This window comes from Prionailurus viverrinus, chromosome X (assembly GCF_022837055.1).
Source record: "Prionailurus viverrinus isolate Anna chromosome X, UM_Priviv_1.0, whole genome shotgun sequence".
Classification (NCBI taxonomy): Eukaryota; Metazoa; Chordata; class Mammalia; order Carnivora; family Felidae; genus Prionailurus; species Prionailurus viverrinus.
In genome coordinates, this window is record NC_062579.1 from 55,927,292 (window position 1) to 55,946,934 (window position 19,643).

A 19,643-nucleotide genomic window follows, 5' to 3' on the forward strand; every position below is an offset into this window, starting at 1 on the left:
CTGGGACATACCCCATAATAAAACTGTATTTAAGTTTTACATTTCTAACTAACCAAGTAAACAAGCCTTCATCTGCTGAATGCATTGTATTCTAAAAGTTTTTTTTGTTTTTTGTTTTTTTTTTTTTTTAGCAATTTGAACTTAACATTTTCCCATAAAACAATTTAGTCAGGTTTGGTAATGGACCCAGATCAGCCCTCAAAAGCCCCATTTGACCCATAACCTTATCTGAGTTACATAATACTAAGTCTGAGTGTTCTGTCCTGGAGCAGGCAGACACGTACTACAAGAGGAAAGAGAAAGGGTCTCCTTTTTTTTAAACAAAAATTTAAGTTTATTTATTTATTTTGGGAGAGAGAGAGAGAGCAACAGAGAGAGAGAGAGAGCGAGAGAGCACAAGAGTGAGCATGAGTGGGGTAGGAGCAGAGAAAGAGAATTTCAAGCAGGCTCCGTGCTGCCAGCACAGAGCCCAACATGGGGCTCAAACCCACAAACTTTGAGATCATGACCTGAGCCAGGATCAAGAGTTAGACACTTAACCGACTCAGTCACCCAGGTGCCCCAAAAGAGTCTCCTTTTTAAGGCAGAGGACTGACCATAACCAATATTTTGATAGGGTCTGTTTGTTTTAGACATTATTCTACTTCCCTTTTTATACCCATTACTGCTATGGAGAGTGACCCTCTTCCTAGCCCCTAATGTCTTTATATTGTTCTTAAATACCCCACTTTGGACTTTTCCCTTGGGACCGTGAGTTCCCTTCATCCAAGTATCATTTGTTCACAAGTACCTGCCTTTCCTGTCCCATCTGGGCTTTGTAGGTATTAGGAGGTATAATTTTAGCTATGAGTCCCTTAAACTATCAAAGAGGAATTTGTACTTTGAAAAGAGAATATAGTGTCTCTTTTTTTTTAATGTTTGTTTAATTTTGAGAGAGAGCAAGCAAGGTAGGTGCAGAGAGAGGGGGGGGGGGACAGAGAATCTGAAGCAGGTTCCATGCTGACAGAAAAGAGCCCAGTGCGGGGGTTCAAACTAATGAACCATGAAATCATGACCTGAGTGGTAGTTGGATGCTCAACCTCGCACACTCAACTGACTGAGCCACCCAGGCGCCCCTGAGGAGATACTATCTATTAAGACAACTGACCTGGATTCTTGAACAAGTCACTTCATGAGGGAAAAGAGATAGGACAGGGGCTGTTGTAGATTAAATGAGACTAAAAAGAAACAACCAAATTCAGTGTGTGAACTTTGTCTGGATCCTGATTTGGGAAAAATAAAAGCTGTGAAAGATGTTTTTGGGACATTTGGGGAAATTCAGATAGAGAATTTGTATTAGATGATGTACAATCATTAATTTTCTTAGCTTTGGTAATAATGTTGTGGTTATTCAGGAGTCCTTATTTTTTGGAAATGCACGTTAGAGTATTAGGATTTCTAAAACTTATATTCAAATAGTTCAGAACAAAATAGGGCTAATATAACAAAATGTTAACAAATGTTGAATTCATGCAGAGGATATACAGATAGATGTTCATTGTACTATTACAGCTTATACATGTGGTTGAAATTTTTCATAATAAAACTTTGGGGAAAAAGGAAATAGATGTATTGATGTAATTTCTAAATCTCAAATGTTTATAATAGTAAATTCAGGCAGTATGGAGAATTTTTTTTTTTTTTGAGCTGGATTAGCTAGTTCTAACTCCTCTAAACTAATTCAGGTCTACTATTCTCTTATTTCGCTTATCATTCATTCAGAGATTCAGATTTTATTCTACTGACAGCAGCTGTTGTGGCTGGAGGAAGGATGATAGAGTTTCATAAGGCAGTGACAACTTACTTTTACAGTAGATTGTAAATCATAGATGATCAGAATGTGAAAATCTTTGGCAATGTGCTTCATTAGAGATCATGAATTTTTAACCTGGAATAAATGCTGCTTCAGGTCATTAAAAACAAAATTTATGGGAATGCAAGCTGGTGTAGCCACTCTGGAAAACAGTATGGAGTTTCCTCAAAAAACTAAAAATAGAACCACCCTATGTCTCAGCAATTGCACTACTAGGTATTTATTGAAGGGATACAGGTGTGCTGTTTTGAAGGGACACATGCACCCCCATGTTTATAGCAGCACTATCAACAATAGCCAAAGTATGGAAAGCGCCCAAATGTCCATCAATGGATGAATGGATAAAGAAGATGTGGTATATATACACAGTGGAGTATTACTTAGCAGTCAAAAAGAATGAAATCTTGCCATTTGCAACTATGTGGATGGAACTGGAGGATATTATGCTAAACAAAATTAGAGAAAGACAAAGATCATGTGACTTCACACATATGAGGACTTTAAGATACAAAACAGATGAACATAAGGGAAGGGAAGCAAAAATAATATAAAAACAGGGAGGAGGAGAAAACATAAGAGACTCATACATATGGAGAACAAACAAAGGATTACTGGAGGGGGTGTGGTATGGGGGGGGTGGGCTAAATGGATAAGGGGCACTGAGGAATCTACTCCTGAAATCATTGTTGCACTATATGCTAACTAATTTGGATGTAAATTAAAAAAAAACCTCCAAAATTAGACAAAATGTATTCTCTTATATTGAATAAGTATTGTAAGTCTATGTAAAAATAGGTAATAATTTTAATACTAGTTTCATAAGAATTAGTGGGCACAACTGAATTGTTAACTATCATATTTGTAATAGCTTTAGCTGTAACTTTAAAAGTAAATAACTTGGGAGTGCCTGGCTGACTCCGTTGGTAGGGCATGCAACTCTTGATCTCAGGGTCATGAATTTGAGTCCCACGTGGGATGTAAAGATTACAAAAACAAAGAAATTAATTAAAGTAAATAACACCAGGCTTCCAGTTATGGAATGAATATGTCATGGGATAAAAGATACAGTATAGGGAATACAGTCAATGGTATTGTAATAGTGTTGTATGGTGACAGATGGTAGCTACACTTGTGGTGAGCATAGCATAACATATGGACCTGTCAAATCACTGTGTTGTATACCTGAAACTAATGTAACATTGTGTGCCAACTATATCTCAATAAACATAAATATAAAAAATAAAGTAAAAGAGCAAATAACACAAATAGACTAATAATTATGAACCTATTTCAGGTAAAGTCACAGTATAAATTACAATTTTTCCATAATGAATGATAGTTGAATGAAATTAAGACAGAATGGTGAGTTTAAGGATTAATTTTTCTTTAAGCTTTTCTAACTTTTTACATTTTAAAAGTGAATATATAGAAAAGAGTATGAAGGGTCCTTAAAAAATTAAAAATAAAATATAATTTAATTTTTAAATTAAAAATTAAAATTTTAAATTAAAAATTAGAAAAATTAAAAATAGTCCAGAATTTCCACTTCTGGGTATTTATCCAAAAGAAATGAAATTGCTGTCTCAAAGATAATCTGCACCTCCATATTCACTGCAGCATTATTTATAATAGCTAAGGCATGGAAACAACCTAAGTGTCCATCAGTGGATGAATGGACAAGTAAACTGTGGTGTATAAATACATACATTATGGGGCACCTGGGTGGCGCAGTCGGTTAAGCGTCCGACTTCAGCCAGGTCACGATCTCGCAGTCCGGGAGTTCGAGCCCCGCGTCAGACTCTGGGCTGATGGCTCAGAGCCTGGAGCCTGTTTCCGATTCTGTGTCTCCCTCTCTCTCTCTGCCCCTCCCCCGTTCATGCTCTGTCTCTCTCTGTCCCAAAAATAAATAAACGTTGAAAAAAAAAGAAAAACAAAAGTTTAAAAAAAAAAAAAAAAAAAAAATACATACATTATTCAGCCATTCCTTGTTTTTAGAAGGAAATTCTGTCACTTGCAACAGTGTGGATTGAGGGCATTATGCTAAGTGAAATAAGTCAGAGAAAGACAGATTCCATGTGAGCTCACTTATATGTGGAATATGAAAAAACCAAACTCATCAATACAGAGAACTGATTGGTGGATTGTCTGAGGTGGGTTTTGGAGGTGGGTGAAGTGGGTGAAGGTGGTCAAAAGGTATAAAATTCCAGTTTTAAGATAAATAAGTCCTAGGCATGTAATGTACAGCATGATGACTATAGTTAGCAATACTGCATTGTATAATGAAAGTTGCTGCGAGAGTAAATTGTAAATCGTAAAGGTTCTAATCATAACAAAAAAATTAACTGCATGGTGATGGATGTTAATTAAACTTATGGTGGCAGTCTTTTTGCAATATATACATATATCAGATCATTTTGTTTTATACCTAAAGCTAAAATAATGCTACATGTCAGTTATATCTCAATTAAAAAAATGACTAGAGGCAACAAAAACAACAACAACAACAAAATACATACATTGGACATCATCAAAATTAAAAACTTTTGGGCACCAGTTAACATATACTACAATGGCTAGAATTAAAAAATCAGATAATAACAAGTGTTGGTGAGGAGGTGGGGAAATTAGAACCCTCATATGCTGCCAGTGGGAATGTAAAATGGCACAACTGCTTTGGGGAACAGTGTGGCAGTTCCTCAATTAAAACAGTTACAGGACCCAGCAATTCCACTCTTAATTATTATCCAAGATGAATGAAAACACAAACATTTATACATAAATATTTATAGCAGCCTTATTTTTAGTAGCCAACAGATGAAGCAACCTAAATGTCCATCAGTTGAATGGATAAACAAAGTGGTATATCCATACCATGGAATTTAATTCAGCCATAAAAAAGAAATGAAATGCTGGCACATGCTACAACATGGATGAACCTTGAAAACATTATGTTAAGTGAAAGAAGCCAGTCACAAAAGACCACATATTATATGATTTCATTCATATGAAATGTCCAAAAGAGGAAAATCTATACAGACAGAAAGATTAATGGTTGCCTGGCAAGGGGGGTGGGAGGTTTAGGTGGGAGGGTGATACCTAAAGGGTCTGGGGCTTCTTTTTGAGGTGACAGAAATGTTTTAAAATTCACCATGGTGATGGTTGCACATATCTGAATATAACACCTATTGAATTCTATACCTTAAATGTGTGAATCATATGCAAACTGTATTTCAATAAAGCTGTTTAAAAAAATGGTCCTTGGAAAACTTGACATCCACATGTAAAAGAATGTAACTCAGATCTCTACCACACACTACATACAGCAATTAACTCAAAGTGGATTAAAAGACCTAAATGTAAGAGCTGAAACTACCAAACTCTTAGAAGAAAACATAGAAATAAATCTTCACGACTTTCAGTGTGACAGTGGTTTCTTCTATAGGACATCAAAAGCAAAGCAACAAAAGAAAAAAATGATAAATTTGGCTTCATCAAAATTAAGTTTTTAAAAATGTTTTATTTATTTTTGAGAGAGAGAGAGAGCGCTAGTGGGGGAATGGCAGAGGGAGGCAGAGGATCGAAGCTGGCTCTGCACTGACAGCACAGAGCCCCATGTGGGCTTGAACTCACGAACCCTAAAATCATGACCTGAGCTGAAGTCGGGCACCTCACTGACTGAGCCACCCAGGAAGCCCCAAAATTAGGGTTTTTTGCTTCAAAGGATGCCATCAAATAAGTGAAAACAATGAAGTACAGTTACATTCTACACATTGTTAAGCCTTAAAAATATTATGTTAAGTGAAAGAACTCAGACACACAAAGCCACATATTAAATGAATCAATTTTTATGAAATTAACCAGGATAGGCAAATCCATAGAGATAGGAGGTAGATTCATGTTTGCCAGTAGCTGTAAGGGGACTGAGGAGTGACTGCTGATAGGTATGGATTTCTTTTGGGGGTCATGAAAATGTTCTGCAGTTACATGGTCATTATGATTGCATATCATTGTGAATATTACTAAAAACTGAATTGTATTACTAAAAACCACTGAATTATACATCTTAGGGTGAATTTTATAGTGTGAATTATATCTCAAGAAATAATACATATAATGAAAAATATGTGCTGAAAACCAATTAACATTTGAAAACAAATTATCCTCAAGGAACTTCTGCGATTTTAGATATTTGGAAATTATATTGATGGTCCAGTTGTTCAAAGCTCCACAGAAATCCATCAAAGAAGTAAGGAGTCCACTTACCTGTTTTGTTAGGAGCAGAGGATGTGGTTCTGCAGCAGTTTCTGTTTGTTTCTCAGAGCTTAGAAAGCTAAGATGATGTAGTAATTGTTTTTATACCACTTGGAGTAAATTTATTGCAAAGAAATGTTTTAGTTTACATAGTTTCTCATAAATTTTATTTTATTTTATTTTTTTTTCAACGTTTATTTATTTTTGGGACAGAGAGAGACAGAGCATGAACGGGGGAGGGGCAGAGAGAGAGGGAGACACAGAATCGGAAACAGGCTCCAGGCTCTGAGCCATCAGCCCAGAGCCTGACGCGGGGCTCGAACTCCCGGACCGCGAGATCGTGACCTGGCTGAAGTCGGATGCTTAACCGACTGCGCCACCCAGGCGCCCCAAATTTTATTTAATTTTAATTGGTTTTATATTGACATAATTTAAAATGTAAAAGCTTGCCCCCTCAACCACCCAGTCTCTTTTCCTCCCTAGAGGTAACTGTGATATTGCTGATTTTTTTTTTTTGTGAGTCTTTCTAGAAATATTTTTACATAGCGTTCTTATTTAAAAAAAAAAATCCATCTTGTAGTTTAGCATTTTTAAAGGAAATGTCTTTGGGGGCAAAATAGAGTCAATATAAATCACAGTATTTGTAACCCACTTTTGGGTTCTGTAGTTGGCCATTGTTAATTTTGACAAGTCTGAAACACTTCAGTGTCTCTAATTTTTGATTATGGTCACAAAACAGGATCTTTATCCAAGGGCATGGAGAACCCTCTAATGAATATTGGATAAGACTTGTATTTTTATTTGTACTTCAATTTTAGCTGATAGCATCTTAATAATAACTGATTATTTCCTGCTCTTCTTCTTTTCTCTCATCACTGGTTTGGGTAACAGTTTTACTTTACTTCAATATTCCTCTTATACAAAATGGTGTTTTCTACATAATTTGAAATCTTTGCAAAAGAGTTTTTTTTTTTTTTTTTGCAAATCTGTATTATTTGCAAGCTCCTTAGATTGAGCTAATGTATTCTTACAAATATAATTTTTCTTAAATAATTTAACATTTTCTAATTAATACCCTAAACACGAATAATCTATGGTGCTCTAAGAGAGGCCCTCAGATATATATTGGGAAGTCTCTAATTTTTTCCTGAGTAATTTCTTAAGCCTGATTCTAGTGCTACTTTATTGTAATCATTTCACACTAGCCTCTAACAAGAAGAGTTTTATAGAAAGATGTTCTTACTTGTTTCTTGAAATTTTCATTTATCTTCATTGTTCTGTATTGGTTTATTTAATATTCTTTATTGTCTTTTTCCCTCTACTGTTTTGAAAGCTATATATTGTATTTCTAGTCTCCCACCAGTTACCTTCAAATTTTTAACATATATTCCTAACAAAATCTAAGGTTTATCTCTTTCTCTTTATACATTCCGAACAAAGACAAGGGATCTCAGAATGTCTCAACTATAATAAACTCCCATCCCTATTATTGTTTTCTGTTATTTCAGGTCCACTATACTTGTGTGAGTGTGTGTGTGTGTGTGTGTGTGTGTGTGTGTGTGTGAGAGAGAGAGAGAGAGAGAGAGAGAGAGAGAGAGAGAGAGAAAATACATTCTCATGGTACAAAATTCAAAAGATACAAAGGAAACTAGATCTTTTTTTTAACATTTATTTATTTTTGAGACAGAGAGTGAGAGAGCATGAACAGGGGAGGGTCAGAGAAAGAGGGAGACACAGAATCTGAAACAGGCTCCAGGCTCTGAGCTGTCAGCACAGAGCCCGACGTGGGGCTCGAACCCATGGACCATGAGATCATGACCTGAGCCGAAGTCGGACGCTTAACCGACTCAGCCACCCAGGTGCCCCTAGATCTTAATTGTTTTCACCACACAACAAGAAGTGGTAATTAAGTGACCTGTTAGACATGTTAGCTAATGGAGGTAATCCTTACAATATATCAATATATCAAACCAACACATTGTATACCTTAAACTTATACAATGTTATGTCAATTATATCTGAACTTTAAAAAGAGGTACAAAAGGTTACATACTGAAATTTTCCACCTTTATCCCCTGACCATTTAGTTCCTCTCACAAGAGGAAAACACTGTTTCCATGGGATATATTAGGTTGATCTATATGAAATAGGCAGTATTCAACTATTTTGATAAACAACAATGGCAGTTTCATATGGTTCAAACTAATATCAGTGGGAAAAAAATATTCCTGCCTTCATGGAATTTTCATTCCAGTGGGATGTGTATTAGTTAATTATTGCAGTGTAACAAATTGCCTAAAACTTTTGTGGCTTGAAACAACAAACCTTTATTATATCACAGTTTTTGTGAGTCATGAATTTGGGAATGGTTTAGCTTGGTGGTTCTGGCTCAGGGTCTCATGAGGTTGTAGTCAGTATGTCGGCTGCGGCTTCAGGCATCTAAAGGCTTAATTAAGTATGAAGTATCAGCTTCCAAGATGGTTAACTTACCTGGCTGTTGGCAGGAGATCTCAAGTTCTTGCCTCACAAACCTGTCCATAAGTCTGCTTGAGTGTCCTTATGACATGACAGATGGCTTCCCCCAGATAAGGCCATTCAAGAGAGAGGACAAGGAGGAATCCACAGTGATTTTCCCCCCTCCCATAGTGCCTTTTATGACCTAGTCTTGAAAGTCATATTTGTCTATTTTACCATATTCTGTCTGGAAGCAAGTTGCTGAGCCCAGGCCCCACTCGGGGAAAGGAGTTAAATTCCACTTCTTGAAGGAAGGAGTAACAAAGAATTTGTGGGAATATTTTAAAACCACCACAGGAACACCAATAATAAGCAATAAACATAGTAAGTAATTAATGGAGTGTATTAGAAGATGATAAATTCTATGAAAAAAAATGAAATAGAGCAGAGGTAAGGGAAATCAGAGTGTATGTGTGTGGAAGGGATGTGGATTGCAACAGGTTATTCAGTGTAAAACTCATTAAGAGAATTAGATTTGAGTGAAGACTTGAAAGAGATGAGGAAGTTAGCTAAGCAGACATCTGTGAGAAGAAAGTCCAAACCAAGGGAATAGCTAAAGCAAAGGCCTTTAGGTGGGGGTGAAACAAGATGAGAGGAAACAATGCTAACCATATATTATTAGTAAAATATTTTCAGATGAGAAGGTTGGGGGGTAAAGTTGAGGAAGGATTATTTCCATGGCTGAAATTGTTCATTGTTTCTAATAGGAATGTAAAGAAGAAATCAAGATGGATCGAAGTATGGTTGTGGATTTGGTCACCATCTCTGTTGAGGGGATGACATGTGGTTCCTGTGTTTGGACCATTGAGCAGCGGATTGGAAAACTGAATGGCGTACATCATATTAAAGTAAGTTAGCCTTTGGACATCAGTGATTTCAAATGCTGTTGACTGGAATTCTAGAAAATTACTTCTAACACTGAGATAGGAGCAGACACACTGAAACATTTGGCAATAAAGGCTCTGAAATATTAATATAGTCACTTTGTCCCTTTAACTTTTCTTTTTATAAAAAATAAGAAATTATATATTTTTTCAACTTAAAAATATCTGAAGATGGAATCATGACATTATTATGATTGTATATTTATAGTTTTATATTTTGTAAGTATACAGATGCTTATACACTTTTTATTATTCTTAATCTCATACTGAACTAAAATATATGTTTTCAGAGAAAGGGTTGTGGGCTTTCGTCTCTTAAATAGAATGACAATTATTATGTGAAATAATAATGTAATCTTCCTTAAGCACATGCATACAAAGTATAACAGTAATTTTCTAAGCTTTTTCACTTCAATTTTTAAAAAATGTTTCTAGTGTTTTTAAAGATATATATTTTTTAAATGTTTATTTTTGAGAGAAAACACACATGTGTGTGTATGTGTACGCACATGATTTGGGGAGGGGCAGAGAAAAAGGGAGGAGAGAATTCCAAGCAGGCTCCCTGCTATCAGCGCAGAGCCCCATGCAGGGCTCGATCTCACAAACCATGAGATCATGACCTGAGCCAAAATCGAGAGTTGGACACTTAACCAACTGAGCCACCCAGGTGTCCCATGATTTTATATGTGTGCTTTAAGTAATCTCTACACTCAGTGTGGAGCTTGAACTCACAACCCTGAGATCAAGATTTCATACTCTATCAACTGAACCAGCCAGGCGCCCCTTTCACTTCAATTTTTAATTGCAAAAATAAAATCGACTCTTGTTAGACCATCTTAACACATTCCTGCTATAATTCATCTTAGAATGTTACTTAATGAAAAAGAATGGTGTATATCTATCTATCTATCTATCTATCTGTATGTATGTATGTATGTATGTATATATATTCTGATTTGTCTGCAATGAACACGAATTGTTAATATAGCTATTATAAATAAATAAGAAAAGCTAAACAACTTTGTTTCACACCTTCTAAACATAAGAATCAAAAGCCCCCAAGTCAATACAAAACTACCCTACAGGGAATATAATGATGCCATCCCCGCTCATATCTTATAAAAACTTTTTTGAATGTTTACTGTGTTCATTTTTTGACATAGACATATGTTAATGCTGCAAGGGGTTTTAGATACGACTTCAATAGTCTAACCTCCTTATTTTACAGATTAGCAGATGGAAGCTTAGATAATGGAGTGACTTGTGCTAAATTACACAGCTACCTAATACCAAAACAAAACTAGAACTCAAGTTCCATGATTCCTGGGCCATGTGTGTTTTCTGGTCATACAGTCTGCAGATGCATTTTAATTTGCATATGGTTCTCAAACTGATCATTTCCAAATTATTCTCTCACATAAGTTCTGAAAATAATCATCATAGAGGTGCTTCTTACCATCAAAGTGATGTATTAGCTTTGTATCACTAATCCCTTTAAATTCTTCTTGGAATAATTGTAGTATTTTTACTGTGAGAAACCTTGATTTATGTTTTGTCATTACTTTTTTAAACTTTTTATTTCCGTGTTCATAAAAATGTCTTTGATTTTTAAAGCCTTTGGGGTAAAATATGTTTTGATTCATCTTTACCCTATAATCCAGATTTCTCAGTCTCAGCACTATTGACATTTCAAGCTGGATAATTCTTTGTTGTTTGAGGGCTGCTCTGTGCCTTGTAGCATGCTTAGCAGCACCCCTGGCTTCTATGCACTGCATGCCAGTAGGCTTTTCTTATGTTTGTGACAACCAAAATGTCTCCAGGCATTGCCAAATGTCCTCTGTGGGCAGAATTGCCCTCAGTTGAGATTCACTGCTTTAGACCCTTCTCAGAGAACTTACTACACACCCTTTGGCTATTCAGTTAGTATTTGATGATGGTGAATTGATTTATTGAATAGGCTTATGTGCCCCTTTCTCTTTGTATGAGCTTCTTACAGTTCCTTTTGCCAGTGACAGGTATAGTGAGCAGTGGTTCACAAATCATAACATGAGAATCACCTGGAGGACTTGTTAAAACATGTTTCTGGCCCTACCCTCAGAGTTTCTGTTTTAGTAGGGCTGATGGGGCCTGAGAGTTTGCATTTCTTTTTTTTTAAATTTAAGGTTTATTTATATTTGAGAGAGAGAGAGAGAGTGCACAAGCAGGGGAGGGGCAGAGACAGAATATGAAGCAGGCTCCAGGCTCTGAGCTGTCAGCACAGAGCCCGATGCGGGGCTTGAACCCATGAGCCAAGAGTTCATGACCTGAGCTGAAGTTGGTCACTCAACCGACTGAGCCACCCAGTGCCCCGAGAGTTTGCATTAAAAAAATTTTTTTTAATGTTTATTTCCGAGACAGAGCATGAGTGGGGGAGGGGCAGAGAGAGAGGGAGACACAGAATCAGAAGCAGGCTCTAGGCTCTGAGCTATCAGCACAGAACCTGACGCGGGGCTCCAACTCACGGATCGTGAGATCAGACCTGAGCTGAAGTCGGTCGCTCAACCAACTGAGCCACCCAGGCACCCGAAGAGTTTGCATTTCTAACAAATACCCAGTTAACTCTAATGGTGCTGGTCTTGGGACCACAGTTTGAGACCTGTTATATTGCATGAGATATAATTACACAAAAAATATTTGTTTATCTGAAATTTAAATTTATAACTTGGTGTCTTCTGTTTTTTTTTAAATAAATTTTTTTATTTATGCATTTTATTTTTAAATTTTTTTAATGTTCATTTTTGAGAGAGAGAGAGAGAGAAAGACAGACAGAGCATGAGTGGGGGAGGGGCAGAGAGAGAGGGAGACCCAGAATCCAAAGCAGGCTTCAGGCTCTGAGCTGTCAGCACAGAGCCTGATGCAGGGCCCAAACTTAAGGAGTGCGAGATCATGACCTGAGCCAAAGTCGGATGCTCAACCGACTGAGCCACCCAGGTGCCCCAGCATTTTATTTGTTTTTAAAAAAATGTTTATCCACTTTTGAGAGAGAGTGAGTGGGGGAGGGTCAGAGAGAGAGTAAGAATCCCAAGCAGGCTCTGCACTGTCAATGCAGAGCCTGATGCAGGCCTCGAACTCATGAACTGTGAGATCATGACCTGGGCCAAAACCAAGAGTCAGACACTTAACTGAGCCATCCAGCCTCCCCTATTTTATTTTTTTAAGTAGGCTCTATGCCCAACGTGATGCTTGAACTCATAACCCTGAGATCAAGAGTTGTATGCTCTGATAACTGAGCCAGCCAGGCACCCCTTGGTGTCTTGTATTTTTATTTGCTAAATCTGGTAACTTTACTTTGTATCTTTTTTTTTTTAACATTTATTCATTTTTGAGAGAGAGAAAGAGACAGAGCATGAGTGGGGAAGGGGCACAGAGAGAGAGAAGGAGACATACAGGATCTGAAGCAGGCTCCAGGCTCTGAGCTGCCAGCACAGAGCTCGATGTGGGACTCGAACCCATGGGCTGCGAGATCATGACCTGAGCTGAAGTTGGATGCTTAACCAACTGAGTCACCCAGGTGCCCGTTTGTTTTGTTTCTTAATTTTCACATAAGTGAAATCATATGGTGTTTGTCTTTCTCTGACTGACTTATTTCACTTAGCATAATACTGTCTGTCTAGCTCCACCCATGTCATTGCAAATGGCAAGATTTCATTCTTTTTTATGGCTGAGTAATATCCCATTATACATATATATACACCACCTTTTCTTTATCCATTTATCAGTCAGTGGATGTTTGGGCTGTTTCCATGTTTTGGCTATTGTTGATAATGCTGCTATAAACATCAGAGTACTTGTACTTCAAACCTGTATCCTTTGGGTAAATGCCTAGTAGTGCAATTGCTGGATAGTAGGATAGTTCAATTTTTAACTTTTTGAGGAACATCCATACTGTTTTCCAGGGTGTTTGCATCCAACAGTGTAAGAGGGTTTTCTTTTCTTTGCATCCTTGCCATCACATGTTGTTTCCTATATTAAAAAAAAATTTTTTTTAATGTTTGTTATTTATTCTTGAGAGAGAAAGACAGACTACGAGTGGGGGAGGGACAGAAAGAGAGGGAGACACAGAGTCTGAAGCAGGCTCCAGACTCTGCTGTTAGCAGAGGCCAATGCAGGGCTTGAACTTGTGAACCACGTGAGACATAACCTGAGCCAAAGTTAGACGCTCAACCTACTGAGCCACCCAGGTGCCCCTCCTGTATTGTTAATTTTAGCCATTCTGACTGATGTGAAGTCACATCTCATTCAAGTTTTGATTTGTATTTCCCTGATGATGACTGATGTTGAGCATCTTTTCTTGTGTCTATTGTTCATCTGTTTGCTTTCTTTGGAAAAATGTTCATATCTTCTGTCCATTTCTTAACTGCATTATTTGTGTTTTTGGTGTTGAGTTTTATATGTTCGTTATATGATTTGGGTACTAATCCTTTGGCAGATATGTCATTTGCAAGTTTCTTCTCCCATTCCATAGGTTATCTTTTAGATTTGTTGATGATTTCCTTCACTGTGTGGAAGCTTTTCATTTTGGTGAAGTCCCAGTAGTTTATTTTTGCCTTGGTTTCCCTTGCTGGAGGAGATGTACCTAGTAAGAAGTTGCTCCAGCTGAGGACAAAGAGGTTGCTGCCAAAATCTAGAATTTTGATGGTTTCTTGTCTCACATTTAGATCTTTCATCCATTTTGAATTTATTTTTGTGTATGGTATAAGGAAGTGGTCCAATTTCATTCTTCTGCATGTTGCTCTCCAGTTTTCCCCACACCGTTTTTTGAAGAGACTCTTTTTTCCTTACATTGGATATTCTTCCTGCTTTGTCAAAGATTAGTTGGCCATACATTTGTGGGTTCATTTCTGGGTTTTCTATTCTGTTCCATTGATCTATGTGTCTTTTTGTGCCAGTACCATACTGTCTTGATCACTACAGCTTTGTAATATAACTTGAGGTCTGGAATTGTGATGCCTCCAGCTTTGCTTTTCTTTTTCAAGATTGCTTTGGCTATTTGGAATCTTTTGTGGTTGCATACAAATTTTAGGATTGTTTGTTCTAGCTATGTGAAAAATGCTGATGATATTTTGACAGGGATTGCATTAAATGTGTAGATTGCTTTGAGCAGTGGAATTCCATGAGCATGGAATGTTTTTACATTTCTTTGTGTCATCTTCAATTTCTTTCATGAGCGTTTTATAGTTTCTAGAGTATAGATCTTTTACCTCTTTGGTTAGGTTTGTTCCTAGGTATCCTATGGTTTTTGGTACAGTTGTAAATGGGATGGATTCCTTGATTTCTCTTTCTGCTGCTTCATTATTGGTATATAGAAATGCAATACATTTCTGTATGTTGATTTTATATCCTGCAACCTCACTGAATTCGTGTATCAATTATAGGATTTTTTTAGTGGAGTGTTTCAGGTTTTCAGTATAGAATATCATGTCGTGCAGATAGTGAAGGTTTGACTTCTTCCTTGCCAATTTTGATGCCTTTTATTTTTCTTTTTGTTGTCTGATTCCTGTGGCTAGGACTTCCAGTACTATGTAAAATAACAGTGGTGAGAGTGGTCATCCCTGTCTTTTTCCTTACTGTAGAGGAAAAGCTCTCAGTTTTTTCCCCACTGAGAATGATATTAGCTGTGGGTATTTTATAAATGGCCTTTATTAGTGAGAATGATATTAGCTTTGGTGATTTTATAAATGGCCTTTATTATGTTGAGGTATGTTCCCTCTAATCCTATTTTGTTGAGGGTTTTTATCACGAATGGTTGTTGTACTTTGTCAAATGCTTTTTTTGCATCTATTGAGAGGATCATATGGTTCTTATCCTTTCTTTTATTAATGAGGTTTAGCACATTGATTTGCAGATGGTGAACCACCCTTGCAGTCCAGGAACAAATCCCACTTGATCGTGGTAAATGAGTCTTTTAATGTAGTGTTGGATTTGATTTACTAGTATTTTGTTGAGAATTTTTGCATCCATGTTCATCAGGGATACTGGCTTTTAGTTCTCTATATTAGTGGAGTCTGTCTGGTGGCCTTATGGAATGAATTTGGAAGTTTTCTTCCATATCTATATGTTGGAATAGTTTGAGAAGAATAGGTATTAACTCTTCTTTAAATGTTTGGTAGAATGTGCCTGTGAAGCCATCTGGCCCTGGACTTTTGTTTCCTGGAATATTTTTGATTACTGATTCAATTTCTCTGGTAGTTATTGGTTTTTCAAGTTTCTATTTCTTCCTGTTTCAGTTTTGGTAGGTTATGTGTTTCTAGGAATTTATCCATTTCTTCCAGGTTTTCCAATTTGTTGGGCATATAGTTTTTCATAATATTCTTTTATAATTTTTTGTATTTTTTTGGTGTTAGTTGTTACTTCTCTCATTTGTATTTTTGTTTATTTGAGTCCTTTCTCTTTTCTTTTTGATAAGTCTGGTTAGGGGTTTATCATTTTTATTAGTTCTTTCAAAGGACCAGATCCTGATTTCATTGATCTGTTCTGTGTTTTTGTTTGTTTGTCTTTTAGTTTCGACATCATTTATTTTTGCTCTAGTCTTTATTATTTCCCTTCCTCTGCTGGCTTTAGGTTTCATTTCTAATTTTTTCTATCTCCTTTATGTAAGGATAGGTTATTTATTTGAGATTTTTTCTTGCTTCTTGAGGTAGGCATGTATTGTTGTAGCCTTCCTATTAGGAAGTCCCAAAGATTTTGGACCAATGTGTTTTTATTTTCATTTGTTTCCATGTATTTTTAAAAATTTCTTCTTTGATTTCCTGGTTGACCCATTCATTCTTTAGTAGCATGTTGTTTAACCTTCATGTATTTGTGGTCTCTCCAAATTTTTTCTTGTGGTTGACTTCAAGTTTCATAGTGATAGGGTCAGAAAAGATGCATGGTATGATCTCAAGTCTTTTAGTACTTGTTGAGGCCTGATTTTTGACCTAGTAGGTGATCTATTCTGAAGAGTGTTCCATGTGCACTTGAAAAGAATGTGTATTCTGCTTTACGATGGAATGATCTGAATTTATCTGTTAAGTCCATCTTGTCCATTGTGTCATTCAAAGCTGTTTTTTACTTGTTGATTTTCTGCTTTCATGATCTCTCCATTGCTGCAAGTGGAGTGTTAAATTCCCCTACTATTATTAACTCATTTTCAATAAGTTTCTTTATGTCTGTCATTAATTGTTTTATATATTTGGGTGCTCCAGTGTTGTATGCATAAATATTTACAACTGTTAGATCTTCTTGTGGGATAATATCCTTTATTAAGATACAGTGCCCTGGGGCGCCTGGGTGGCGCAGTCGGTTAAGCGTCCGACTTCAGCCAGGTCACGATCTCGCGGTCCGTGAGTTCGAGCCCCGCGTCAGGCTCTGGGCTGATGGCTCAGAGCCTGGAGCCTGTTTCCGATTCTGTGTCTCCCTCTCTCTCTGCCCCTCCCCCGTTCATGCTCTGTCTCTCTCTGTCCCCAAAAATAAATAAACGTTGAAAAAAAAAAATTAAAAAAAAAAAAAAAGATACAGTGCCCTTCTTCATCTCTTGTTACAGTCTTTGGTTTAAAATTTAATTTGTCTGATATAAGTATTGTTACTCTGGCCTTCTTTTGGCATCCACTTGCAAGATAAATGGTTCTTCACCCCCTCACTTTCAATCTGCAGGTACCTTTAGGTCTAAAATGAGTCTTTTGTAGGCAACATATAGATGGATCTTATTTTATATCCATTCTGATACTCTATGTCTTTTGATTAGAGCATTTAGTTCATTTACATGTAATTGAGTAATTATTGATTGATATGTATTTAATGCCATTTTATTACTTGTTTTGTCATTGTTTCTGGAGATTTTCCCTGTTTCTTGTCTTTGTCATTTTTGGTCTTTCCTTTCACTCAAAGTCCCCTTTAATATTTTTTGCAGAGTTGGTTTAGTGGTCACGAACTTCTTTAGTTTTTGTTTATCTGAGAAACTTTCTCTCACCTTCTATTCTGAATGATAGCCTTGCTGGATAGAGTATTCTTGGCTGCAGATTTTTCGCATTCAGCAGATTGAAAATATCATGCTACTCCTTTCTCGCTTGCCGGGTTTCTGTTGAGATATCTACAGCTAGCCTTATGGGTCTTCCCTTGTAAGTTAGGTACTTCTTTTGTCCTGTTGCTTTTAGTATTTTCCTTTATCACTAGATTTTGCAAATATAATTACAATATATCTTGGCATTGGCCTGCTTTTGTTGATTTTGATGGGAATTCTCTATGCCTCCTGGATCTGGATGTCTGTTTCCTTCCCCTGATTAGGGAAGTTTTCCACTATTCCTCAAATAAATGTTCTCCCCCCTTTTTCTCTCTTATTCTTCTGGACTCCTACAATACGAATATTATTAGTTTGATGGAGTCATTGAGTTCCCTAAGTCTGTTCTTATGTTCCATAATTCTTTCTCCCTTTTGTTCAGCCTAATTATTTTCCATTATTTTATCTTCTGTGTCACTTAGTTGTTCTCTGCTTCTTCCAGAGAACAAATGCAATGCTTCATTGCATTCAGTCTGTTTCAAATCTCAGTTATTGCACTTTTTCATTTCTGACTGATTTTTTTTAACCTTTTTATCTGGCAGTAAGGCCTCCCTGAAGTCTTCCATTATTTTCTCAAGCCCAGCAAGTATCCTTATGATTCTTGGTTTAAATTCTCCATCCGGCGTATTACTTACGTATGTTTTGCTTAGATCCCTGACTGTGACCTCATATTGTTCTTCCATTTGGGGTGAATTCCTCCATCTTGGCGTTTTGTCTCTGTCTTCTCTGTGTTAGAAAAGCCTGTTATGTTTTCTGCTCTTGAGATAATGGCTTTATGAAGAAGAGGTCATCTAGTGTCCAGGGCCTGGTGCTTTGGGGAGTGTCTCTGGTGTGTGCTGTGTGCATTCTGCTGCTGTGTTTCATCTGCTCTGTCTTTCAGCCAGTCGTCTGTAGAGGCTCTTCTTGCCTGCTTTATGAAGAAGAGGTCATCTAGTGTCCAGGGCCTGGTGCTTCGGGGAGTGTCTCTGGTGTGTGCTGTGTGCATTCTGCTGCTGTGTTTCATCTGCTCTGTCTTTCAGCCAGTCGTCTGTAGAGGCTCTTCTTGCCTGCTGTGTGCAGTGTTTGGTCCTTGGCTAGACTGTGGCGAGTTTTAACTAGGTGTGTTCTGGTCTCTTTGTTAAATAAGACTTGATACTACTTCCACTAGAAGAGAAGCCTTTAGAACTATCTGGTTGGGAAATGTTCTGTGGGCAGGGGCCTCTGCTTGCCTTCTGGGGAAGGGGCTTGTGGTGCTGGGATGGAGGCAATCTTGACTTGGAATGGCAGTACTGGCAGAGTGCAGTGGTATGGGACCTAGTCTAAGCAGGTTAGGCAGCTAGTGTCTGTGCTGTGCTGTTTGCTGCAGGCGGCTATATGTTTATGCTGAGCGGCAGGGGAAGGAAAAGGTGCCAGACAGGTCCTTTTTCCCCTTGCTGCTCTCAGGGAAGCACTGCCAGTAGAGTGAATCATCTCCCCCCTTGGGTGTCCCAGGCATTCTTCAATCACTGTTTTCACATTGTTTGCCTGCCTTCTCTCCAGGAGCAGCGCAGCGCTCTCTGGGCTCTATCCCAGCCAAGCCTGCTGACTTTTAACGTTTATTTATTTTTGGGACAGAGAGAGACAGAGCATGAACGGGGGGAGGGGCAGAGAGAGAGGGAGACACAGAATCGGAAACAGGCTCCAGGCTCTGAGCCATCAGCCCAGAGCCCGACGTGGGGCTCGAACTCACAGACCGTGAGATCGTGACCTGGCTGAAGTCGGACGCTCAACCGACTGCGCCACCCAGGCGCCCCCAAGCCTGCTGACTTTTAAAACTCCAGGCTATAGGGATGTGGTGTGGACAGGGACCTGTGCTGGTCTTATGGGGTAGGGTCTTACTGCACTGGGACTGAGGGAGGTTTGACCGAGAGGGGCAGCCATACCAGTGCACAGGGGATGGGACTTGGATCAGTCAGGCTAGGCAGTGTTGGGACTGAGCTTCCCTGGTCAGGTGGCTCTGTGTTTCTGCTGAGGAGTATGGGAGGGAAAAGGCACCTGCGGGCTACTTTGTCCCTGGAGAGGTGAGCGGCATCTCCATGAAAGCTACCTG

General features: G+C 37.9%; 1 protein-coding gene across 6 annotated transcripts in view; it reads left to right on the forward strand.

The window, feature by feature from the left end:
• The window catches only part of ATP7A (ATPase copper transporting alpha), a 190,783-nt gene that overhangs the window by 61,746 nt on the left and 109,394 nt on the right, over positions 1-19,643 (forward strand). For all 6 annotated transcript variants that reach the window (XR_007148926.1, XM_047843794.1, XM_047843789.1 and 3 more), the window contains exon 2: positions 9,325-9,465. Coding sequence is in view for 5 of the 6 variants with exons in the window: in XM_047843794.1 (XP_047699750.1) it covers positions 9,346-9,465 (120 nt within the window). In the remaining variant the exon portion in view is untranslated. The remainder of the gene's footprint in view (positions 1-9,324; positions 9,466-19,643) is intronic.